The 27,811-nt window shown below is 38.9% G+C and overlaps 1 protein-coding gene across 1 annotated transcript in view; it reads right to left on the bottom strand.

Moving 5' to 3' along the window:
• Positions 1–27,811, bottom strand: part of ZSWIM5 (zinc finger SWIM-type containing 5) — a 262,543-nt gene that overhangs the window by 22,796 nt on the left and 211,936 nt on the right. Inside the window, exons 5-11 of the mRNA XM_067725917.1 lie at positions 21,086–21,265; positions 16,005–16,181; positions 13,608–13,754; positions 12,958–13,095; positions 11,288–11,548; positions 10,938–11,073; positions 9,928–10,085 (exon numbers count right to left, since the gene is read on the bottom strand). Of these exons, the coding sequence (XP_067582018.1) occupies positions 9,928–10,085; positions 10,938–11,073; positions 11,288–11,548; positions 12,958–13,095; positions 13,608–13,754; positions 16,005–16,181; positions 21,086–21,265 (1,197 nt within the window). The remainder of the gene's footprint in view (positions 1–9,927; positions 10,086–10,937; positions 11,074–11,287; positions 11,549–12,957; positions 13,096–13,607; positions 13,755–16,004; positions 16,182–21,085; positions 21,266–27,811) is intronic.

A 27,811-nucleotide genomic window follows, 5' to 3' on the forward strand; every position in this document is an offset into this window, starting at 1 on the left:
CTCCATCTCAACGCCAGCACCCAGCTTCACTCAACGACCAGCAAGCTACAGTGCTGGACATCCTATGCCAAACAACTAGCAAGACAGGAACACAACCCCACCCATTAGCAGAGAGGCTGCCCAAAATCATAATAAGTCTACAGACACCCCCAAACACACCACCAGACGTGGACCTGCCCACCAGAAAGACAAGATCCAGCCTCATCCACAAGAACACAGGCACTAGTACCCTCCACCAGGAAGCCTACACAACCCACTTAACCAACCTTAGTCACTGGGGACAGACACTAAAAACAACAGGAACTACGAACCTTCAGCCTGCAAAAAGGAGACCCCAAACAGGGTAAGATAAGCAAAATGAAAAGACAGAAAAACACACCGCAGATGAAGGAGCAAGATAAAAACCCACCAGACCTAACAAATGAAGAGGAAATAGGCAGTCTACCTGAAAAAGAATTCAGAATAATGATAGTAAAGATGATCCAAAATCTTGGAAATAGAATAGACAAAATGCAAGAAACAGTTAACAAGGACCTAGAAGAACTAAAGATGAAACAAACAATGATGAACAACACAATAAATGAAATGAAAAATACTCTAGATGGGATCAATAGCAGAATAACTGAGTCAGAAGAATGGATAAGTGACCTGGAAGATAAAATAGTGGAAATAACTAATGCAGAGCAGAATAAAGAAAAAAGAATGAAAAGAACTGAGGACAGTCTCAGACACCTCTGGGACAACATTAAACGCACCAACATTCGAATTATAGGGGTTCCAGAAGAAGAAGAGAAAAAGAAAGGGACTGAGAAAATATTTGAAGAGATTATAATTGAAAACTTCCCTAATACGGGAAAGGAAATACTTAATCAAGTCCAGGAAGCACAGAGAGTTCCATACAGGATAAATCCAAGGAGAAATATGCCAAGACATATTAATCAAACTGTCAAAAATTAAATACAAAGAAAGCATATTAAAAGCAGCAAGGGAAAAACAACAAATAACACACAAGGGAATCCCCATAAGGTTAACAGCTGATCTTTCAGCAGAAACTCTGCAAGCCAGAAGGGAGTGGCAGGACATATTGAAAGTGATGAAGGAGAAAAACCTGCAACCAAGATTACTCTACCCAGCAAGGATCTCATTCAGATTTGATGGAGAAATTAAAACCTTTACAGACAAGCAAAAGCTGAGAGAGTTCAGCACCACCAAACCAGCTCTACAACAACTGCTAAAGGAACTTCTCTAGACAAGAAACACAAAAGAAGGAAAAGACCTACAATAACGAACCCAAAACAATTAAGAAAATGGGAATGGGAACATACATATCGATAATTACCTTAAATGTCAATGGACTAAATGCTCCAACCAAAAGACATAGACTGGCTGAATGGATACAAAAACAAGACGCATATATTTGCTGTCTACAAGAGACCCACTTCAGACCTAGAGACACGTACAGACTGAAAGTAAGGGGATGGAAAAAGGTATTTCATGCAAATGGAAACCAAAAGAAAGCTGGAGTAGCAATTCTCATATCAGACAAAACAGACTTTAAAATAAAGACTATTAGAAGAGACAAAGAAGGACACTACATAATGATCAAGGGATCGATCCAAGAAGATATAATAATTGTAAATATTTATGCACCCAACAGAGGATCACCTCAATACATAAGGCAAATACTAACAGCCATAAAAGGGGAAATCGACAGTAACACATTCATAGTAGGGAACTTTAACACCCCACTTTCACCAATGGACAGATCATCCAAAATGAAAATAAATAAGGAAACACAAGCTTTAAATGATACATTAAACAAGATGGACTTAATTGATATTTATAGGACATTCCATCCAAAAACAACAGAATACACATTTTTCTCAAGTGCTCATGGAACATTCTCCAGGATAGATCATATCTTGGGTCACAAATCAAGCCTTGGTAAATTTAAGAAAATTGAAATTGTATCAAGTATCTTTTCCGACCACAAGGCTATGAGACTAGATATCAATTACAGGAAAAGATCTGTAAAAAATCCAAACATATGGAGGCTAAACAATACACTACTTAATAACGAAGTGATCACTGAAGAAATCAAAGAGAAAATAAAAAAATACCTAGAAACAAATGACAATGGAGACACGACGACTCCAAATCTATGGGATGCAGCAAAAGCAGTTCTAAGAGGGAAGTTTATAGCAATACAATCCTACCTTAAGAAACAGGAAACATCTCAAATAAACAACCTAACCTTGCACCTAAAGCAATTAGAGAAAGAAGAACAACAGCAAAAAAACCCCCAAAGTTAGCAGAAGGAAAAATCATAAAGATCAGATCAGAAATAAATGAAAAAGAAATGAAGGAAATGATAGCAAAGATCAATAAAACTAAAAGCTGGTTCTTTGAGAAGATAAACAAAATTGGTAAACCACTAGCCAACTCATAAAGAAAAAAAGGCAGAAGACTGAAAGCAATAGAATTAGAAATGAAAAAGGAGAAGTAACAACTGACACTACAGAAATACAAAAGATCATGAGAGATTACTACAAGCAATTCTATGCCAATAAAATGGACAACCTGGAAGAAATGGACAAATTCTTAGAAAGGCACAACCTGCCAAGACTGAATCAGGAAGAAATAGAAAATATGAACAGACCAATCACAAGCACTGAAATTGAGACTGTGATTAAAAATCTTCCAACAAACAAAAGCCCAGGACCAGATGGCTTCACAGGCAAATTCTATCAAACATTTAGAGAAGAGCTATCACCTATCCTTCTCAAACTCTTCCAAAATATAGCAGAGGGAGGAACACTCCCCAACTCATTCTACGAGGCCACCATCACCTTGAATCCAAAACCAGACAAGGATGTCACAAAGAAAGAAAACTACAGGCCAATATCACTGATGAACATAGATGCAAAAATCCTCAATAAAATACTAGCAAACAGAATCCAACAGCACATTAAACGGATCATACACCACGATCAAGTGGGGTTTATTCCAGGAATGCAAGGATTCTTCAATATACGCAAATCAATCAACGTGATACACCATATTAACAAATTGAAGGAGAAAAACCATATGATCATCTCAATAGATGCAGAGAAAGCTTTTGACAAAATTCAACACCTATTTATGATAAAAACCCTGCAGAAAGTAGGCATAGAGGGAACTTTCCTCAACATAATAAAGGCCATATATGACAAACCCACAGCCAACATCGTCCTCAATGGTGAAAAACTGAAAGCATTTCCACTAAGATCAGGAACAAGACAAGGTTGCCCACTCTCACCATTCTTATTCAACATAGTTTTGGAAGTTTTAGCCACAGCAATCAGAGAAGAAAAGGAAATAAAAGGAATCCAAATCGGAAAAGAAGAAGTAAAGCTGTCACTCTTTGCAGATGACATGATACTATACATAGAGAATCCTAAAGATGCTACCAGAAGACTACTAGAGCTAATCAATGAATTTGGTAAAGTAGCAGGATTTAAAATTAATGCACCGAAATCTCTGGCATTCCTATACACTAAGGATGAAAAATCTGAAAGTGAAATCAAGAAAACACTCCCATTTACCACTGCAACAAAAATAATAAAATATCTAGGAATAAACCTACTTAAGGAGACAAAAGACCTGTATGCAGAAAATTATAAGACACTGATGAAAGAAATTAAAGATGATACAAATAGATGGAGAGATATACCATGTTCTTGGATTGGAAGAATCAACATTGTGAAAATGACTCTACTACCCAAAGCAATCTACAGATTCAATGCAATCCCTATCAAACTACCACTGGCATTTTTCACAGAACTAGAACAAAAAATTTCACAATTTGTGTGGAAACACAAAAGACCCCGAAAAGCCAAAGCAATCTTGAGAACGAAAAACAGAGCTGGAGGAATCAGGCTTCCTGACCTCAGACTACACTACAAAGCTACAGTAATCAAGACAGTATGGTTCTGGCACAAAAACAGAAAGATAGATCAATGGAACAGGATAGAAAGCCCAGAGATAAACCCACACACATATGATCACCTTATCTTTGATAAAGGAGGCAGGAATGTACAGTGGAGAAAGGACAGCCTCTTCAATAAGTGGTGCTGGGAAAACTGGACAGGTACATGTAAAAGTATGAGATTAGATCACTCCCTGACACCATACACAAAAATAAGCTCAAAATGGATTAAAGACCTAAATGTAAGGCCAGAAACTATCAAACTCATAGAGGAAAACATAGGCAGGACACTCTATGACATAAATCACAGCAAGGTCCTTTTTGACCCACCTCCCAGAGAAATGGAAATAAAACCAAAAATAAACAAATGGGACCTAATGAAACTTAACAGATTTTGCACAGCAAAGGAAACCATAAACAAGACCAAAAGACAACCCTCAGAATGGGAGAAAATATTTGCAAATGAAGCAACTGACAAAGGATTAATCTCCAAAATTTATAAGCAGCTCATGCAGCTTAATAACAAAAAACAATCCAATCCAAAAATGGGCAGAAGACCTAAATAGACATTTCTCCAAAGAAGATATACGGACTGCCAACAAACACATGAAAGAATGCTCAACATCACTAATCACTGGAGAAATGCATATCAAAACTACAATGAGATATCATCTCACACCAGTCAGAATGGCCATCATCAAAAAATCTAGAAACAATAAATGCTGGAGAGGGTGTGGAGAAAAGGGAACCCTCTTACACTGTTGGTGGGAATGTAAATTGACACAGCCACTGTGGAGAACAGTATGGAGGTTCCTTAAAAAACTACAAATAGAACTACCATATGACCCAGCAATCCCACTACTGGGCATATACCCTGAGAAAACCATAATTCAAAAAGAGTTGTGTACCAAAATGTTCATTGCAGCTCTATTTACAATAGCCCGGAGATGGAATGAACCTAAGTGTCCGTCATCGGATGAATGGATAAAGAAGATGTGGCACATATATACAATGGAATATTACTCAGCCATAAAAAGAAACGAAATTGAGCTATCTGTAATGAGGTGGATAGACCTAGAGTCTGTCATACAGAGTGAAGTAAGTCAGAAAGAGAGAGACAAATACCGTATGCTAACACATATATATGGAATTTAAGAAAAAAAAATGTCATGAAGAACCTAGGGGTGAAACAGGAATAAAGACAAAGACTTACTAGAGAATGGACTTGAGGATATGGGGAGGGGGAAGGGTAAACTGTGACAAAGCCAGAGAGAGGCATGGACATATATACACTACCAAATGTAAGGTAGATAGCTAGTGGGAAGCAGCCGCATAGCACAGGGAGATCAGCTCGGTGCTTTGTGACCGCCTGGAGGGGTGGGATAGGGAGGGTGGGAGGGAGGGAGACGCAAGCGGGAAAAGATATGGGAACATATGTATATATATAACTGATTCATTTTGTTGTGAAGCTGAAACTAACATACCATTGTAAAGCAATTATACTCCAATAGAGATGTTAAAATGAAAAAAAAAATAAAAATGGGTTGTTCATTTTCTTATTATTGTGTTTTGAGAGTTCTTTACATATTCTGGATGCAAGTCCTTTATGAAATATGTGATTTGCAAATATTTCTCCCCCTCTGTGGCTTATCTTTTCATTCTCAATAGTAACTTTCACAGAGCAGAAGTTCTTAATTTGGTAAGTCGAATTTATCAATTTTTTTCTCTTATGGATTGTGCTTTTAGTGTTGTATTTAAGAAATCTTTGCCTAACTAAAAATGAAAATGATTTTGTCCTGTGTTTTCTTCTAAAAGTTTTATAGTTTTAGCTTTTACATTTAGGTCCTTGATCCATCATGAGCTAATTTTTGTGTATGTTTTACCACTTGTTGAAAGACCTTCATTTTCTTCAACTGAATTGGTTTTGCCCCTTTACTGAAATAGATTGGCCACATATATGTGGATCTGTATTGGGACTCTATTTTCTTTCAGTGATCTATTTGTGTATCTTTACACCAATAACCCTTTGCTGATTACTACAGCTTTATAATAAGTCTTGAAATCAGGTGGTGTTAGTCGTCCCCCTTTATTTTTCTTTCACAACGTTGTTTCTGGCTACTCTAGGTCCTTTGAATTTCCATACGAATTTCAGAATCAGATTATCGATTTCTACTCCAAAAAGCCTATTAGGATTTTGATTTGGATAGCACTGAATCTATATATCAAATTGTAGAGAATCAACATCTTAATAATACTGTCTTCCAATCCATGAGTGCAGTATGTCCCATTTATTTAGGTTTTCTTTAACTTCTCTCAGCAATGTTTTACGATCTTCATTGTATGATTTTCTTGTACATATTTTGCTAGGTTTATTCTCAAGTATTTCATGTTTTCTTGATGTTATAATGATAATTTTAAAAATTTCAGTTTCTGATTGTTGCTGGTATATTGAAATACCATTGATTTTTGTATATTGATCTTGTACCCTGAAACATTGCTAAATCTATTATTAGTTCTAATAGCTTTTTGTAGACTCCATAGGATTTTCTACATAGACAATCAATGTCATCAGAGAATAAAGACAGTTTTACTTCTTCCTTTCTAATCTGGATAGCTTTTACTTCTTTTTAGTGTTTTATTGTACTGGCTAAAATCATCGGTATAATATTGAAATAGAAGAGGTGAAAGTAAACATCTTTGCCTTGTTCTTGATGTTAGGAAGAAAACATTCAGTCTTTTACCATTAAGTATAAGGGTAGCTGTATCATAGATGCCCTTTATCATGTTGAAGAAGTTCCCTTCTATTCCTAGTTTGTTGAGGGTTTTAACAGTTTTTATTAGGAATAAATGTTGGATTTTATCAGGTTCTTTTTCCATATTACTGAGATGATCATATGGGTATTCTTTTTTACTCTATTAGTATGGTGAAATACAGTGATTGATTTTTGAATGTTAAACCAGCCTTGCATTCTTGGGGGTAAACCCTACTTATTACAATATATTATCCTTTTTTATACATTATTGGATTCAATCTGTTACAATTTTTATTAAGATTTTTTGCACCTATGCTCATGAGAGATATTATTCTGACTTTTCTTTTTTATAATAGTTTTTTGTCTGATTTTGGTGTGAAGATAATGCTGATTTTATAGACTGAGCTGGCAAATACTTCCTCCTCTTCAATTTTCTGCAAGAGTTTATACAGAATTGTTATGTTTTCCTTAAATGTTTGGTAGAATTTACCATTTAGTCCTGGATTTTCTTTCTTTTCTTTCAAAGGTTTTTAACTACCAATTCAATTTCTTTGAAATTCTTTTCTTTTTACTGTGGTAAAATAAACATAATAAAATTTACCATTTTAACCATTTAAGGCTACAATTCAGTGACATTAAAGACATTCACATTGTTGTGCAACCATCACCACTATTTCCAGAACTTTCTCATCATCCCAAATTTGTAGAGAGATACTTTGAAACTATGTAAATATCCTGTTCCTCATCAAATGTTCAACCACTAGCTTAGCATACTATTTCTTCACTGTGGCTATTCTATGTAACTCATATAAGTGGAATCATACAATGTTTGTCTTTTTGTGTCTGGTTTATTTCACTTAGCATAATGTTTCCAAGGCTCACCCATATTGTAGCATATATCAGAATTTCATTCCTTTTTATGGCTAAATAATATTCCGTTGTGTGCATATGCTCCATTTTGTTTATCCATTCACCTGTTCACGGATACCTGAGTTATTTCCAACTTTTGGCTACTGTGAATAGTGCTGCTATTAATATTGGTGTACAAATAATCTGTTTAAGTCCATGTTTTCAATTCTTTTGGGTATATACCTAGCTAATTCTTATTTATTTTTGAGTGAACTTTGGTAGTTTGCGTCTATGAAGAAATTAGTCTATTTCATTATGTTGTTTAATTTATAGCATAAAGTTATTCATAATATTCCCTTATTAACATTTTAATGCCTTTAGAATTTGTTGTGATGTCACTTTTCCCATTCTTGATATTGGTAATTTTTTTCTTGATCAGTCTGGACAAAGATTTCAATTTTATTTATCTTTTCAAAGAAACAGCTTTTTGTCTCATTGATTTTGTCTGTTTTTCTATAGTTTATTTCATTGATTTCTGTTCTAATCTCTATTATTTCTTTTCTTTTGCTTACTTTAGGTTTCATCTGCTCTTCCTTTTCTGGCTTCTTAAGGCAGAATCTGAGATCACTGATTTGAAACCTTTCTTCTTTTCAAATATAGGTATTAAGTGCTAAAAATTTCCTGCTAAGTAAAGCTTTAGATCCAATCCACACATTTTTATATGTTGTGCTTTTTCATTCAGTTTAAAATATTTTCTAATTTTCTTGTGTTATTTTCCCTTTGTCCAATGAGTTATATGGAAGTGTGTGGTTTAATTTCCAAAACTTCGGTGGATTTTCCATATATCTTTTTATTATTGATCTCTAATTCAACTGTGGTTGTCTGGAAAAGATTTTTATTTCACCTTTGTTTTTGAAAGATATTTTCACTGGTATAGAATTCTAGGTCAAAAGTTTTTTTAAAAAGTACTTTAAAGATTTTTCTCCACTGTCTTCTGGCTTACACTGCCTCTAATGAGAAACCTGCTCTCATACTTATCTTTTGTCCTTTTTATGTAATGTGTATTTTTTCCCTCTAGTTGCTTTTAAGTAAGATTTTCCCTTTTATCACTGGTTTTAAGCAATTTGATTATGATGTGCCTTGGTATAATTTTCTCCATATTTCTTGTGCTTGAGGTCATTGAGCATCCTGGATTTGCAGTCATCCTTATCCTGCTTGGAAAAGGCACTCCATGCCAGGCCACTGCCACCCCCACTTCCGACATGGATGACTATTGTCAAATTTATTACTTTTGCCCATAAGATTTGTGAAAAATGTTATCTCAGGGTAATTTTAATTTGTATTTCTCCAGTGAGGCCAGGCATTTTAATTGTTTAAAAGTCATCTGTATCTTCTTTTCTGTAAACTGACTGATCATATTTTGTTTAATTTTTGTATTGGTTTTTTGATCATTTTTATATTGATTTATCTGTATCTTTTATCTTTTCTACAATGAGCATGCATTTTTTTTGCAATAAGAAGACACAACATAAAGTAATTTTAAATTTAAAAAGTGCTTTTAAAAACTCATGTAGTTTCCTGGTATTGGAAAAATATTCATAGTCCATGGTAGCTAGTATTTTATTATAACTTCTCAGGGGCTTATTTTCACTTCTCTTAGTGATAAAACCTACATAACTAACATGAAGTATGTGAGCTTAAAAGCCTGAGTCACTCTGGACTGCTTATCTTTTGACCAGGGGCCCTAGAAAAATCATAAACTCTCATATCTGTAAAGAGATCTGGAGCTCCATCACTTCAGTAGATCTTCCAATGGCCCTGGGAAGCTGACAGGTCATTGACAATGATCCCCATTTTATAGATTTTTTTTTTTTTTTTTTTTTTTGCGGTACGCGGGCCTCTCACTGTTGTGGCCTCTCCCGTTGCGGAGCACAGGCTCTGGACGCGCAGGCTCAGCGGCCATGGCTCATGGGCCCAGCCGCTCCGCGGCATGTGGGATCTTCCCGGACCGGGGCACGAACCCATGTCCCCTGCATCGGCAGGCGGACTCTCAACCACTGCGCCACCAGGGAAGCCCCCCATTTTATAGATTTTTAAAGCAGAGGCTTAGAAAGGTAAAGTGACTTTATCATATGGAAGGTTAGATTTAGAAGTTACCTTAAAGATGATCTGATTCTCTGTACTCAGAGTCCTACAATTAGTAACTACAGCAAAACTTTGGCTTGGACTCAGGTGTTCATTCTAATAGCAGTAATCAAAGTGAGGATCCCTATCACTATAAGTGCTTAGGGGAGGACAGATAGCTTCTCTGGGCAGGCATACTGGGGGTGCTGGAGCCTTAGGTCTTTCTATGCTCACCTTTGGCAGCAGTCAGCATGGTGGAGGCCAGTTCACACTGCTGTGATTCCAAGTGTCCAAGCGTGAACCAGCGAGGGTAACGGCTGGGCACCACAGATACCATATGGTGAGGGTGGGAAGTGTCGCCTGCAGAAGTTGAGTTTTCTAGAACAGGTAACCTAGAAGACCCAGGGAGAGTCATAAGCTATCACCCAGACCCTTGCCATCTGGAGCCACCTTAGAGCAGCTTGTTCTTTGCTGGGGAGGAATTGGGCAGGAAAGGGTTAATGAAGAACTTTGAAGGTTTTAAAACCTATGGTACCGTACTTTATATGAGGTGAGTGCCTGGGCACTTGTAGAACTCAAGATGAATAGTTCTTACTGCAAATGGATTTGAAAGACAGTTCAAAAACCATAAGATTATTTTTAAAAGCATAAGAAATATATGCCAAGTAATCCTCAGCAGTCCTTTCTGGTTGAGCTGAGGAGCTTTCTCAGCCTTAGAGCCTAACTAAAATTCTTCTTCTGTATGTTCTGCTGCATCCTAGAGGTCCACCTGCCTGAACCAAGGATCCTATTCTAGTTTGGAAACAGGATGCCCATAGCTCATTGTTCTCAAGTCTTGATATAGAAAGACTTACTTCTACTTCCCCAGATGTATCTGGTGACCTATGCCTGGGAACCATTTCTCAGTTAGGTATGGAAAGGCTCAAACCCCTTGTGAAGCTGCCAAACTGGGCCCAGAACAAAGAGACTCAGGCCTTGGGTGCTCTATATCTGTTAAAAATTCAGAGACTTCCTCAGACAGTTCACTGAGAATGCAGCCAGGGAGCAAGTGCGTCACCAGCAAGGCATCCCAGATAGGAATCCTAGATCGTAGGAAAATATCTGAAGCATTTTAGGGCAGGCTGATGGCAGGTCCAATCGAATAGAGAAAGAGTGAAAGAGAAGAAAGTGAGATAAACAAAGAAAAAGAACATCTGAGACTTCTGGTTTAGTGGAGGCATTTGGGCTAGGAAAGGGCTACCCACCTCATGGCACGTAAGGCTAATTTATAGGACAGGTCTGGATCATGAGGCAGCAGAGCTGAGAACAAATACTTGGCAAAGGTATGCATGGGAACACTCTCTCGGTGGATGACTTCTCCCAGACCGCTGAAGGGGCCTCCTGCAGGAAGAAGATAAGCCAGCCAGTTATTTATCTGTATGCTTTTATTTGTCTGCCTGGACTTGAGCCTTAGGATCCCACATGTGTTTGCTAGCCATAAGAACCTTCACTATACTTTAACGTTAAAAATGTTGCTATACCTGTGCTCTGTTAGAGAGGGGAACCCAGAGTCACAGGCCTAAGACTCAGTGACAATAGCCCCTTCTCTACTTACCTTCCAGGAGTAAGATGCACTGCTTCTGCAGTGTTTGCACTAGCTCATCATCCAGCTGCAGCTCCTGGAGTCGACTCAGGAGCTGCTCCTCATTACGGCACACCTTGTCCTGTGCGTAGAGGCCTTCAGGCATCACCCTCTGTTGACCCATCCCCATCAGAGCAACTTCCATGGCCAATGACAGGTAGGACTCACTGCTGTCTGGGCAGCCTGCAGCCACAGGCACATGCTGGTACACAGGGGCTCTGCTTTCATTCATATCTGAGGACAACAGGGCACCGGATTCGGTAGGTCAGGCCCCATGGATTTTTCTGCCTCTCTTCCCCCAACACTTTGGAAGACAGCTTGGTCAAGAGCTAACACAGGGAAGCTGAGTCAAACACGAGAACAGTAAGACAAATATACTGAAAAAAGGTTATACAGGGTTACAAAGATTCCTAACTCCTTCCTAATGCATTATCTGGCTAGGCCAGCTGGGGAAGAATACAATCATACTAATCTTTTGCTAGAATGTTATGTAATACTAATTAACTATTTTTGTGTCTGTCTCTTCACTAGAATGTAAGAACCTTAAAGGAAAGAGACTTTATCTTACTGCCTGAGGCATCTCCAGGGCCTGGTATGTGGAAGGAGCTAAGTGTATGTCTATGGTACATAAACCCCAAGTACAACTTCAGGTTTTCAAGATGTAAGTGTCATTGTGCAGATGAAACAGACCAAAGATGATGAGTCCTTTTTCAGGGGATCAGAGGGAAGATAGGGTAGCCCCTACCTTGCATTGGGGCCACCCCTTGTATCTCTACCCACAGAAATCCAAATCCATCCAGTTAAACTATTACTTTTGTGACATTTGCAACTTTTATGTTATTAGTACTTTATATGGTCCACCTTTGGGTTCAGAGTTTCAGGAGGAGAGCACAGGTGTAAAAGCCAGAGTCTTAATTTCTTTCCTTTCCCCTTCCTCCATCTGGTAAATATTTATGGAAGACTATTAAATGGGAGTTACTGCCCTAAGTGCTAGGATCACAATGATAAGTCATAATTTCTGCGTTCAGGGGCCTGACAGTCTAGTAAGAGATACTTACTTGTAAACAGATTGTAATGCAGTGTGCTAAATACCGTAACAGATGTATGTATACAATACAGTGATAGCATAAAGGAAAGAAGAATCAGTTCTGTCTCAAGTCCTTGCTACTTTGAGACTTTATTAAATTACTTCTCTTTTATTTCTGTTTTGTAAATTTGGTACAAAACCACCATAAAGGAGAATGTTCAAGGGGAACATGAGAGTATTACGCAAGGCATACACACTGCTGATGGAAGTTTTTTCCCCCTTCCAGACTCTGAGGACTACTTGGCCTCTGACTCCTCAAATCCCCCTAGCCCTTCTTATTCCCCTTGGATTACTCTTTAGGCATTCACACGGTAGGGAAGTGAGAGGAGCAAAGGAAGACTGAGGCTGGCACAGTAAAATGGGTGAGTAGGACAGGGCCAGTCCACAGAGTGGGAAAGGAAGGTGGGAAAGAGAGCAATCCCAAGAAAACCTCTCAGGGGAGGTCCAGTTTGGATAAGAGACCAAAAGGCTGCAAGAGGGGTAAAACAGCCTCTGTCATGGAGGAGAAGAGAGCTCCCAAGGGCAGTTTCGGCTTGCCTTGGGCTGACCCCTGTACCTGACACTTCCAGATAGCCATCATCATTCAGGCGGCAGGCCTCAGTCAAAGTGAGAAACAGGCAGCCAATGGGATCCAGGGGGTGGCCCACCCAGCCTTCTAGGTTTGTGATCGTTGTGGTTCCTCTCTGCAACAGTTCTGGAAACAAGCAGGTCAAGGTTTCAGAGAGTGATAGAGACACACTGCTCTCTGTCCCTGCCCGGTCTCTCCATTAGTCTCTTCACCAGTCTCTTTCAGACACTGGCCCTGAAACTCAAAGTAAAGCTTCCCTCACTGTCTTGCTCTGGGTTGATGAGACTGGTCACAAGCTCATCATCCAGCTCTGAGGCATGTGGTGTGCATGTAGGCTGCCTGCTGACAGCACATATATGTAGATACAGCTTTACAGATCTTCTCATACCAGATCTTAGTGGATTCAACTGTCCTGTGAGAGAGGCAGGCCAGCATTATTATTCCCATTTTACAGATAAGAAAACTGATATTCATAGAGGTAAAGTGAGACACTCCACACAGCAAGGAGAACGACCTAGAATCCCCTAGCCCCTGTAACACCAGGAAACTTAATGAAAATTAAGTACTAGGCCTTGCAGCCCCTGAGGGTCCGCATCAGCCTCAGCCTAAGGAGTTAAGATGGCTCTTGATCACTATACCTTTCTTCTGATGCTTGTAGATTTCCAGCTGCCGTTGCTGCTGCAACCTCAGAGTATTGATAATGGCCACTGTGAGTCTGAGGGCCTCTTTTGGGTAACCATGGGAACGCAGGGCATCAACCCGAGCACAGGCTGTAGGCACATGCTCTACCAGATGAGAAGAAAATATTTTGATTGAGTTAAATTTTCAAATCAGGAAAATTCATGCTTGACAAAGGGAGACTGTATTCAGTTCAGTTCCTCAAATTCAACCTGACATCTACTGTGTACCAGAAATTGTACCTTACCTTTTAGGGATAGAAAGTTGAATAAGTCACACGTACTACCTCCAAGGAGACACCCTGCAGCCCCAGTGTAGTGGTTTGGTGTAGAAAGGGACAAAGAACTAGGATAATAAAATGTTGTACCTCTTTGTGAACATGTACTACAGGAAGGCAATGTAGCAACAAACTGCCTTTATAGAGGGAAAGGCCTCATTTGTTTATTAATCCTATGCTTCCTGAGAACCTATTAAATGCCAGGTAGCATGCTGGGCAAAGCAGCTACAAAGATGAATAAGAAATGGTCACTTTCCTCAAAGTGCTCACAAATGATACATAAACATATCATTATAAAACAGTTGAAAAGAAATGACATGATAGAAATATACACAGAAAGAAAATAATATTTGAGCTATAGCCTTTGTAGGGCAAGTAATATTTTAAATATGTAGACAAGCAGGGAAAGGCATTCCTGTTGCCTTTATATATAACATATAAACAGAGGCGTATAAGTAAAAGCATAAAAAGTATTCTAGATAACATCTTCAGAGTACGGCAAATAGTTCTGTGTGGAGTTAGGTTATGTGGCTAGAGATAGCCTGGAAATGACTACCAAAGGCTTATAAAAGTGATTATAATAAATGGGGAAGTGATTATAATGAGATTTACGGTTTATTTTGTGATTTCTTTTAAGATAACATTAAAAATTATACAAATAGTTATAGAAAATTTGAAAATATAGATAAAACAAAATAAAGATTGGAGATAACCATTATTTCTAGTTTCATAATTCATTTTATGAAAAAATATATATCCAGACTTCTCTATTTAATTTTAATAAAAATGGGATATTTTAATTATTGTTTTATAACTAGGTTTTTCCACTTAATAACATATTGTAAATATTTTCCCATATTAAATACACTTCTATAACATTAAAAATGATTACATATCATTCCACTGAATATACATACTATCCATTAAGTCAATCAATCCCCTATTGTTGGACATTTAGATTGCTTCCAATTTTTCTCCTCTGTACATTATACATCCATGCTCTAATAAGCCCCATAACTTTATGCATATTCTTAGTTAATTATAGCTCAGGATAAATTCCTAGAGGTAGAATTCCTGGATCAAGGGCTATGAATGTATTTTAAAGGCTTTTGATAAATGTTGTTGAAATGTTGTAAGCATTTACATTCCTACCAGTAGTATATGAGATTACCTCTCCTACATGTAACCTCTCCTCTACCAAAACCTAATTATCTTTATTTATAAAATTTCTGACTATTTGACAATTGAAACATGATAATTCAGTGTTGTTTTGATTTGCATCTTTGTTTATTAATGAGGTTATATTTTTTCTCATGCTTGTTATATATATGTTTTAGAAGTGTTAGATCAGAGAAGAAGAAATATAATCAAATGGAATTTCAGGTGGATTCAGCAAGATCTTGTGAAAGACAAAGATACGGGGTGAGGGATGGAGGTAGGGAATTGGGAGATGATAATAAAAATGTACGCAATTGTCGTTAAGACTCAGAAAATGCGTATTTTTTAAAAGTGTCTAGTTTGGAATGGGCATTCTGTAATAAAGTCAAGAACAGATTGACAGAGGCTAGAGGAGGGTTTAAACTCACAATGGAACAGCTCTATTCTGTTATGATGACGGAAGGAATGAGGAAAGGAAGACAGCTTGGTGACAAATGCAGATAGTGCCTTAGCTACTAGTACAGAGTAATTTAAGTTTCAAAGTTCATGCCTTTTCAGCAAAATATGTAATTTCAGAGTAGATTACAATGTTGCTCAGTAACTGCTGACTAAGAGAGCCTGTGAACTAATGTCTAATGATTTTGTTAGTACTCTTTCAGATTTACTAACTCCTTTCCCCTCCCCAAACTTAGGAAACAATATAAATCCCTCTATTTGAGGTTACTGTACCTCACTTGTACATATGCAAATCGCCCAGGCTACACATAAATACCCTGAGGCCCTAGTCAAGGCCCCAGAAGATCTGTAAGAAGACTGTCCAAAGTGTAGTTGTGTTGCTGGTACCTATGCAGATGGCTCACTCAAGCTTGGCATGAGGTGAGAGAGGGCTCTGAAATTCTGAGAGTAGGACAGGTACACTTACCAAGCCACAGTGGCTGGCCTTGGGAATTAAAGAGTAGTCTCTCACTTTCCTGCTGGCAGGCAGGAGCTATATATACATCACTGCTGATAATTCGCTGTAAGTGGCTGTCCTGCCAATGCAATTCACGGCCCTCGATGGCTCTAGTGAACACTGTCCGCCTTGGTCTGGATAAAGAATCTGGGGAAAGAAAGAAATGCAGCAGTTCAATGATGGGTAATCTGAAGCTCTAGCTCCTGTGTCTTCTTCAGGGTGGGAGGAATGGCAGAAGAATAGTGTATAGTTAGTGACAGCAGTCACTCTGCCATCTGTCTGGGTGTTCGTTGTGTTGCTTCTTTATTGGATAGCTTTTAGTGTGTCTGTGCCCTTTATGGGAAAACCTTTCTACATAGATCTATGGCTGAAGACCAGTTTCTCGTAGGACCCAGAAACACATGAAAGAGAGGAGGGACCGTGGTGCTCAGCTGCTCAATTATGAGGATACAAACTGCTTCTATAGAAGCCAGAGGAACAGAGAAGCAGCTAGGTAATGTCCCTGGCCAACCCATAACCTGTTTCTTTTACAGCATGACCCACATCAGACTAAGTACTTCTGTGACATGGATATAAAAGCTGAAAAAGAGCTGAAGCCCTGTGTATTCTGGTATCTTTATCACACTAGTATCTGCAAGCTTACAACCTTGTTCTCCCATAAGAAAAATTGATGCTGACAAAAGACTAAACTGTTTTCTCACTGGAGTCCTACCATGCCATCTCTCTTCAGGAAAAGGGCTGCAGGGAAACAGTAGACAAAGTAAGCCCAATTCTTCAGGGTGGTGTGTAGGAAGACCAAATGGAAGATACAATCATAAAATGTGGATATAGGAGGACTCATGGAAGTGACATTTAAGGAAATGAAAACAAAAACGATCATTTAACTCTCTGCCAGACTAAGAACAGTTGAAACTATTTTGGGATCAAGAACTGAAATACAGGTATTTCCCGAGATGCCCAAATGAGTTGTGCATCTACTGAGCCTGTGCAAAAATACTGGGAGGGAAAGTCAGAGGATTCAGACTGAACATGAAAGAAATGAACATATTCATCTACTAAGCAAAAGTCCTTGGAATCTGGTCATCTCTTCAGAAACCTGTATATTCCTTAGAGTGCAGGCTCAGAGGATTAAATCAGAATAGCACTGACAATATTTACTGAAATTGCTTCTCCTTCATGTCACCCCTCAGCTGAAGCACAACGACCCTTCTACTGGCTGCAGTCGGAGCCCCTCTCCTGCTAAACTGAGAATCCACCGTGGGTCTGCTCAGCCCACAGTGGGGATTAGGCTCCCAATATGTTTTGTATTTCATGAAGTCAGCAAATAATGACTGCCTACTACATGGCAGGTACTGTTCTAGGTATTGAGGATATAAGAAGTCCTTGGCTTCATGGACCTTTATATTCAAATGGGGAGAGACAGTTAAATGAATGTAAAGTATAGTAAATATATAAGATGGTTATGAGCGCTAAGGAAGAGACTAAAGCAAAGTTAGGGAGAAAGGCAAGCTGGTATTGGGTGGGGGTTATTGTTTTATATAGCATGGTTTTTAATAAGGTAACATGTGAACAGAGACCTGAAGGAACTGAAGAGCAAGCCTCAGATATAACTAAGGGAAGAGCATCCTAGGCAAAAGGAACAGCAAGTGCTACTGGTGGGAACATATTTGGAGTGTTTGAGGGTAGTGAGGAGGCCAGTGTACCTAGAATGGAGTAAATAAGCAGGAAAGTCATAGGAGATGAAGCCAGAGAGATACTAGGAAACCAGACCATGGAGGGCCTTCTGGGCCATGAGGCAAAGATGAGAAGTCACTGGAGGTCATTGAGCCATTGAAGGTATATGATCTGATTTGCATTTTAAAAGGACAACTGGCAGCAGTATTGAGAACAGACTTTACGATGGAAGCAGTTAGGAGGCCACTGCAATAATTTGTGAAAGACGATGAATCTGTTCAGAGTAACAAGCAGTGGAGGTGATGAGAGTAAATGAACCCTGGATATATTTTGAAGGTAAAGGTAATAGGATTTGCTCGTGGATTAGATCTGGGATGAGAAAGAGAAGAATCAAGGATGACTCCAAGGTTTTTAACATAGACTTGTCATATATGGAGACAGGGAAGACTGCAGGAGGAGCAGGTTTGGGTGGGGCTAGAGGGGTAAGAAATCCTACTGAGATCCTATTAATATCTAAGCTGAAACATCAAAAAGGTAGATGAACATGTAAATCTGGAGTTGAGAGGAAAAGTCTGGGCAAGAGATATAAATCTGGATGTTGTTAGTATATAGATGATTAGTAAAACAATGCAATTACCAGGGGAGTAAATATAGAAAGAGAAGTGGTTTGATAACTGAGCCCTGGGTACTCTAGCATTTTAGGTTGGGAAGTGGTGGGGAGACAGTAAAGGAGACTGAGAAGGAGGGGCCAATGAAGAGGAGAACCAAGAGAGTAGTGTCTTGGAAATAAGGTGTTTGAAGGAGAGAGTGATCGATTGTGACAAATACTGCTGATGGGTCAAGTAAGATTCTGACTGAGAACTAGATTTAGCAATGGTTAGCGTTAGTGACCAGTAGAAGAGATGTTTCAGTACTGAAGGGATGAAAGCCTGACTGGAATGAGTTGAAGAGAGAATAAGAGCAGAAGAAGTAGAGAAGATAAATATATAATATTCTTCTGAGCATTCTTCTTAATTCTACCACTTATTTCTACTACCTCAGAGAAACAAGGTGGTAGACAGAGAGTCATGTGGGGTCAACAAGAATGTTTTTTGCTTTGTTTTGTTTTGGGATGAAAGATAAAACAATGTGCTTGTATACTCAGAGGAATAATCCACAAAAACCTGTGACGCAGGAGAGAGTACAGATAGTTCCTGGGGTGATGTCCTAGATAAAAGGAATAAGATCTCAAGAACAAGTGGAGGGTTTGCACTTAGAAGCACAAACAAAAACAGCAGAAGAGGCAGAGTAGATGGGTAGAGACAGAAGCAGATGTGGTGATAGAGTTTTGGAAATTCTCTTCTGATTGCTTCTATATTCTCAGTGAACAGGAAGCAAGTCTTCAGGATGAAAGTGAGGATGGGGAGAAAGTATAGAAAGTTTTAAGGAAAAGATGGTGTGAAATAGTAATTTAGAAGACTGAAAGAAGGCACAGACTAGGGAAATGTAGTTGATGTCTGCACAATACTATGGACCCACTTGAGACTAGTGGTCATAAACTTAAGATAAGACCAGTTATCATAGTCATGTTTCTCTCCACCATGTTCAGCTGTGTGGGTGTGAGCACCAAGTAACTAGAAAGTTAGACTGAACTACTAAGGTTAGGGTTTTGCTATGTGAGTGTAACTAAGGGAACGAGGGGGTTGACTATGTATGCAAGGTAGTGATTATAATGATGCACCGAGGAATCTAATCGGGATAAGAAGGAAAATGAGGCTACCACAAGGATGGAAAAGTGATAGCATCAAAACTCCTAGTGGGTCAAAGAATTACTGGAATACCAGAGAAAATAACCTAGTAAGACTGGTGGTGCTAATTAGAGCTGCTTGAAATTGCGATTGTGAAGAAGGTGTACTTATTGGTAATGGCAAGCTTTAGGGTATGATCTTGGGGTTGCATAGCTAAGTTATGATAGAAGATAGACTATTAAAAGAGAGGAGGTCAAAGAACTGAAAGACTAGAATACTGAAAGTACCATCTATGTGGCTATTTAAATGATCAAGAATCATGACAGAAGTAGAGGCAGAGAGTAGTGTTAGTGAGCCAGTAACCAAAAATCTTCAAGGAATGAGGGGGATTGCCCCAGAGGTCAAACGACCAAAACCTGGAGGGCAGCAGACAGCATATTTTAACAGCACTGACTTTAAAGCTGGGGGGTATTTTAGGAAGGAGGGTAGGACAATGATGTAGAAATGGCAATGAAGAATAAGCAGGATGCCTATTGCTCCATCAGGCCCAAAGGTAAAGAGATGTGAGAGATAAATCAGCCACAGCTTGAGAAGACTTAAGAGGAAACAACATTCTCAAATATACTGTCACCAGTATACTGTGACAAGGAAGAAACTGCCAGACAGGAGGCATGTGTTTATACACATGTGACTCTCTCTATGCCAAACCAAAGTCAATACTAAAAGGATACATTCCTGTGTTGTGGAGGTTAGATGAATGCCAGCAAAGGGTAGCTTCAAGTGGCAAAGTTGTAGGCTTTTCATCTCTCATTACCTTGGTTGCCTTAAATACACTGCTAATCAATTATGGTACAGCAGATGAAGACCAAGCAAGAACAATAATTTAAGTGATTTCCTCCTAGAGGTTAAAAATATCAGTAGATTTATCACTTAAAATAAAAGGGAGGACATGTAAAATCAATGTCTGATAAAATCTACCAATAAAGGATCCCCATGGGCTAAAGAGCAATCAATTGCCAACAGCAAATGGCCTGAGTTACATGAACTAAAGCTAATGTGAATGTCGATGTCCAGTGATACCTGGTCAGTGGGCTCAAAAGGCAGAGGGTACAATATCACTGTACTGGATTTGTCTTAAAATGGAGCAAGAGTCCTAGCCATATCTCGGAACGATGACCCCCTCCTAGAAATCTGCTGTATAAAAATTTGAGGAAAATAGAGAAAAGTAAGTAAGAAAGGCAATTGTCAGGACTTTTTTTTAAGTTGTTTTTTTTTTTTTCTCCCAGGTCTTCTATCATTCCCTTGAGGTAGGTCTTCTGAGCTAAAACCAACCCCAACTGAGGCCAAGATCCATTAGTCATGAAAAACTTGAAGGGTAAAGAGGATTCATGAAGAGGGCTCTAGGAATTTATGCTGGGCACTGTAAGGACACTCTAGATGTGGAAAAGGACAGCATCCTCAATGTCAAAGATACAAGCTCACCCTTATTTAAGGTTTGGCATTTCAAGACAAACAAAAGAACAGGCTTTTCTTATTTAGGATGACAATTCTGACAGTCCAAAAGTTGTCCAGCCACCTTTGTTCTCAGGCTTTACCCTCCGACCTTTTGGAGTTCCAGGCATGAAGACGCTAAAATGATATCTGGCTCACCTGAACGGTGACTGGCATTCTGGGGCAGTGCGTTGGTGATGTTGGGCAGCTCATGCCCATAGTTCCCATCCTCCAGGGGACAGACATCCAGGTCATTCCACTTCTGCAGCTGCTGCAGCCAACAGGATTTTTCCTCCAATTTGCAATGTGGATTTAAAATGATGCACACCCATAACGCCCCTGGAAAAGAAAGCAACCCACATTCTTGACATCTCTCCTTTGATGTATGTCTAAGCCTTAATTTTTCAGTTTACTCTTTTCTTCCATTTTTTGTTGGTAGGAAAAGTTTCCAAAATATCAGCTTTTCTCAATATAAAAAACCAAATCTAAAAAAACACCAGCCCCTGGGCTTCCCTGGTGGCGCAGTGGTTGGGAGTCCGCCTGCCGATGCAGGGGACACGGGTTCATGCCCCGGTCTGGGAAGGTCCCACATGCCGCGGAGCGGCTGGGCCCGTGAGCCATGGCCACTGAGCCTGCGCGTCCGGAGCCTGTGCTCCACAACGGGAGAGGCCAAAACAGTGAGAGGCCCACACACTGCAAAAAAAAGAAAAAAGAAAAACCAGCCCCCAAACCAAATCTGCTAAAGTTTTCAGAAATGCTTATTTTTCCTTCCCAAAGGTTTCTTAAAGCAGAGTGACTATCTTGATATCTGGATATATGCCTGTGATGATGAACAAGACAGATTTGGGCTTGAATTCCGAGCTCAGATCTGCAGTCCAACAAACATTTATTGAGAGAGTTCTTGTTCAAGACCTTGTATTGGAGAATAAGACCCTGTTCCTACCCTTGAGGAGCTGTCCAATGGGGGAGATAGATAAATAAACACAGTGTCATTTGAATATGATAAGTGTTAAGATAAAGATATATACAGGGTACAATAATAGCACAGAGGAAGGGCATTTAGCATAAGAAGGAAGGTGCTCAGAAAAGGATTTTAGTTGACCTTAGACTTTCTGAGCTTCAAATCCCTCAACTGTAAAACTGAGATCATAATGTAAAGGGCCTAGCATATTATTTGGCACAGAGTGGAGTTTAGTATTTCCCTTTTCCAGGGAAAATCGTTTATTTGTACTTGGATTTTGATACTGTTGATCAGCTGTGATGCCTTAAAACTATCACATTCTTGGATCTTCTCTGTCACTATAGCAGAGTATCACATATTCCACATAACCAATGAGTACTGTTTCTTTGACCACATCACCCTTCTTTGCAAGCAAACCTGCTTCTTATTTTCAAAGTTGGCTATGTGGCTGAGACAGAAGTATTCTCAATCTCAAGTTAACAATAAGCCTGGCTGCAGAGTGTCTTAAGTTAAACATCCTTTGGGATGGTGTTACATACATAGACGGCAGTATATTCAGACACTATTTCAAGGCCCCTCAAAGTCAAATAGGAATGTTTTAAAAGACCATTTAAGCCTCAATTTCAGGTACTAACTAGAGGTGATGAAAATTCATTTCTATTGGCTCAATTCAGTTTTTCAAATCCACAATGAAAAAGAAACTACACTATGTAATATAATAGTATTATATAATGATGGTTCTTAAGGGGATTATAATTAGGAGTCCCTCAAAAAATAATTATACTAAAGCATAGTAAATGCTATTATAACCACATATAAAATGCTATGAGAATATGTATGATGGAACAATTAACTCTGTAGGAGGGGTCAGGAAAAGTTATAACATTTGAGTTTGTCCTTGAAGAATAAACATGAGTTAATTCTAGTTAAAAAATGGCTAACTAAATACATATGCTTATCATCAGTCCCTCTTGATACTTCACTAAAATGAAAGTAGAGGGATAAGAACAGGCATAAACTCACATAGACACATAGAATGGGAGAGATGAAAGAGAAGAGTCATAAAATTGGGAATCTGGAAGGCATGTGGATGAGAGATAGCTGACATAGCAGAAGAAAATTGAAAACGCCATCAGCAGTTAGGAAAGCCCAGCAGCAGACTGATTCATGCTGCAGAGCCCCGCTGAAAGTGGGGCCGAAATATAGTGGAACAGGTTAGAGGTTTGTCAAAGGTCTCAGGATCACAGACTTCCTCCTCTATTCAAAGTAGCTCAGTGCCTGTTCATTCTCTCTCCTGGAAGAAAACCAGAGCTTCACTCACTGGAAAGATAGATTCGGAGAGGCTCTGGATTGGGAATACTGTGTACAACTGAGGGTGAGGTTTCCATGCGAAAAACTGAGGGAGTAAGAAAAATATACATATTGTACAAATGGACACACTTACCCCCACCACCCAACCCTCTTTCCCTATTTGGTTCTGAGAAAACTGTGACAGGCTTATAATCCAGACATGGTGTTCATGTCCTAGTGTTTTGTGGAAGGTAGAACTTGTGAGTAAAAAAATTAGCTGAGGAAATATCTAAGCAAAGTATTGAAGGAGCAGCCTGGTTTCTCTTGACTGCTTATAGTAAAATGCAAGAAGAAAGAAATTATTTAAAGACAGAACTGTGAATCAAAAAGGAGCAGAACTTAAAGATGTGGAACATGCTCAGCCTATCCACATTGAAAAGAATGAGAAAGCCTGTTTGGGAAAGAATATAATGGTGTGACCCTTAGAGAGGTAAATCTTCATCTTTTATTGTAGGAATAAAAAGAGAATACCTAGAATTAAAAAATCAAGAAAGAACAGTTATTTAGATATGTGGAGGCATGTTAGAAAAAGCAGCTGAAAGAATTAAAAATTGCTCTTTCTGAGAAGTAGGAACTGACAATGTGAAGGAATATGGCATAGAAATATTGTTTTTTATTATAAAGTTCGTAGAACTCTTTGACATTTTAACCTGTATACATGTATTACTTCATTTTGAAAGAAGAACAAGAGATAAATAGGAGTGGTTTGGGCGGAGAGATCGAGGGACGGTATATACCCAAACAGGAGAAAGGACATAAGCGAAGACAAAGACGTTCTCATGAGTCATCTTAGTTTCTTTGGATATTAAGTCTATTGGATGTTTTTTCGTTTTGGTAGAAAATTTTTGTAATCTAGCATGTTAGCTTTTAGTACTATTGGGACTGTGAGTTCCTACCAATTACAGTGTCCTTTCTGAACACCAGGTGGCAGGAAATCCCTAATATATAGGAGGTAAAGGAGGTAAAAAATTTCTAACCGTGTGACAGTAAGAAAGATGCACAAATATTCAGATCATAAAAATTACTTTCTCTACTTTTAGAATTTAAGAGTGCTAAAGGCCCGTATAAACCTCAAGAAAAAAATTTTTTTCTTCACATTGTAGTCTTTTCCTATGGTGTCTGTGTTACACTGTTTGCTGGTTCTTGTAAAATTAATGTAGGGATAGGGTCCCACCCACCAACAAACAAAAAAGATAAGAAAACCTCATCATTTAAGATGCGGGAAGAGGAGCGCTAAGAACACAATTTTGAGGAAGCACCAATATTTAAGTAATGAGCAGAAGAGAAGGAGGAATAAGCAAAAGAGATTGAGAAAGAAAGATAAGAGAGATGGAAGAACCAGGAGAAATTAGTGACACACAAGCCAATTAGCAATGTCTAATGAGGCAGAGTGTCAGTATTAGTAAGAAACATTTACTTTACAGTTTAAGATGTGCTTTTTGTTTATAGTGAAGTAAAAGATTTTCACATTTAATCTTCATAAGTATAACGAGAACCAAAGAGAGGCCATTAAACTTGGCCTTATGAATGGCAAAATCAATAAGGTAACAGGAACAGAAAACAGATTGGGTGAGTTGAGAGAGGCTTAAGAGGCAAAAAAAAGCAGGGAACTAACTACAGTCATCAAGGAGTTACCATTTCCTAGGCACTGAAATATTAAAAAGGGGATCCCTAGAAAGTGAGTACTTTCACCTGTAAGTTTAAAATGAGTTTTCTGTTTTATTAAGTCATTATGGATTTGTTTTAAAACAAACTCAAGAGATTGCTGCATCTCTAAGAAAGAGACAAGGCAAAAAATCCTGCAGGTGCCTACATGTAACAGGCATGTAGGGACTGTGTTACCATGATCCAAAAGCAGATTTTCCAGCAACTTAAAAAAAGCATCACCTGAGGATACGGGGAGGGGGAAGGGTAAGCTGGGACAAAGTGAGAGAGTGGCATGGACATATATACACTACCAAATGTAAAATAGCTAGCTAGTGGAAAGCAACCGCATAGCACAGGGAGATCAGCTCGGTGCTTTGTGACCACCTAGAGCGGTGGGATAGGGAGGGTGAGAGGGAGGGAGATGCAAGAGGGAAGAGATATGGGGATATATGTATATGTATAGCTGATTCACTTCGTTATAAAACAGAAACGTACACACCATTGTAAAGCAATTATACTCCAATAAAGATGTTTTAAAAAAAAAGCATCAAAAACTCTAACCAAGTGTAGGTACTATGGAAGTTAAAATTTTACATAATTATTATATATTAAATATAATAATAAATAATAGCGACTATTTCTTTTTATGGGCTACGCATTATAATAGGCACTTTCTATATATTATCTTATTCAGTCTTCCAACTGTGCGGGTCAACAGGACTTGGATTGGGTGTAGAAGGTAGAAAACAGAGGGAACCTAGGATGACTCAGATTTTCTTCTTGAGCAGCTAGATACATCTCACGACCCTGTACTGAGATGGGGAAAATTAGGCTTTGGCGGAAAAAATAAGAGTTCTGTGATGGTCATGTTAAGTTTGAGATGTTTCTTAGACATGGTGGGAAGCTGGACACTGAGCCTACAGCTCAAGAGAAAGGTCAGAGCTAAAGACATAAATTTGTGACTTGCCTACATCTAGATTATATTTAAAGGCATGGGACTGAATATGATCACTTAGGTACAGAATGTAGACAGGGCAGTGGGTACTGCAGAATACTCAATATTTAGAAGGATTGAGAAAAGGAAGAGGAGCCTACAAAGCAGTCTGACAGAAAGTAGTCAGAATGTGGGAGGAAACCCAGGAGGGTGTGTGGGGTTATGAAAGCTAAGAGAGTACGTTTCAAGATGGGTATGGTCAATTTTATTGAAAACTGCTAAGAGGTCAAGTAAAATAACAACAGAGAAGTGGCCACTGCAATATGGAAGTCACTGGTGACTGTAGCAAGAGCTACTTGTCAGTAGAGTGGCAACAATGAGCAATGGAAGCTCAATTGCAGTGGGCTCGGGAGAGAATTGGAGGTAAGCAAATGGAAAGAGTGACTGCAGACAAGGTTTTCAAGAAGTGTTGTTTTGTGGGATAGGGAGGGTGGGAGGGAGGCTCAAGAGGGAGGGGATATGGGGATATATGTATACGTATAGCTGATTCACTTTTTTTAAACATCTTTATTGGAGTATAATTGCTTTACAATGGTGTGTTAGCTTCTGCTTCATAACAAACTGAATCAGTTATACATGTACGTAGGTTCCAATATCTCTTCCCTCTTGCGTCTCCCTCCCTCCCACCCTCCCTATCCCACCCACCCTTCTAGGTGGTCACAAAGCACTGAACTGATCTCCCGGTGCTATGTGGCTGCTTCCCACTAGCTATCTATTTTATTTATTTATTTTTACATCTTTATTAGAGCATAATTGCTCTACAACGGTGTGCTAGTTTCTGCTTTGTAACAAAGTGAATCGGTTATACATATACCTATGTCCCCATATCTCTTCCCTCTTGCGTCTCCCTCCCTCCCAGCGCGCTAGGTGGTCACAAAGCACCGAACTGATCTCCCTGTGCTATGCAGCTGCTTCCCACTAGCTATCTATTTTACATTTGGGAGTGTATATATGTCCTTGCCACTCTCTCACTTTGTCCCAGTTTACCCTTCCCCCTCCCCGTATCCTCAAGTCTATTCTCTAGTAGGTCTGCGTCCTTATTCCCGTCTTGCCCCTAGGTTCTTCATGACTACTTTTTTTTTTAAAGATTCCATGTATATGTGTTAGCATACAGTATTTGTTTTTCTCTTTCTGACTTACTTCACTCTGTATGACAGACTCTAGGTCCATCCACCTCACTACAAATAACTCAATTTCGTTTTTTTTAATGGCTGAGTAATATTCCATTGTTTATATGTGCCACATCTTCTTTATCCATTCATCTGTCGATGTACACTTAGGTTGCTTCCATTTCCTGGCTATTGTAAACAGAGCTGCAATGAACATTGTGGTACATGACTCTTTTTGAATTATGGTTTTCTCAGGGTATATGCCCAGTAGTGGGATTGCTGGGTCCTATGGTAGTTCTATTTTTAGTTTTTTAAGGAACCTCCATACTGTTCTCCATAGTGGCTGTATCAATTTATATTCCCACCAACAGTGCAAGAGGGTTCCCTTTCCTCCACACCCTCTCCAGCATTTATTGTTTGTAGATTTCTGATGATGCCCATTCTGACTGGTGTGAGATGATATCTCATTGTAGTTTTGATTTGCATTTCTCTAATGATGAATGATGTTCAGCATTCTTTCATTTGTTTGTTGGCAATCTGTATATCTTCTTTGGAGAAATGTCTATTTAGGTCTTCTGCCTATTTCTGGATTGGGTTGTTTGATTTTTTGATACTGAGTTGCATGAGCTGCTTGTAAATTTTGGAAATTAATCCTTTGTCAGTTGCTTCATTTGCAAATATTTTCTCCTATTCTGAGGGTTGTCTTTTCATCTTGTTTATGGTTTCCTTTGCTGTGCAAAAGCTTTTAAGTTTCATTAGGTCCTGTTTACTTTTGGTTTTATTTCCATTTCTCTAGAAGGTGGGTCAAAAAGGATCTTGCTGTG

Source organism: Pseudorca crassidens, chromosome 2 (genome assembly GCF_039906515.1).
Source record: "Pseudorca crassidens isolate mPseCra1 chromosome 2, mPseCra1.hap1, whole genome shotgun sequence".
Taxonomy (NCBI): Eukaryota; Metazoa; Chordata; class Mammalia; order Artiodactyla; family Delphinidae; genus Pseudorca; species Pseudorca crassidens.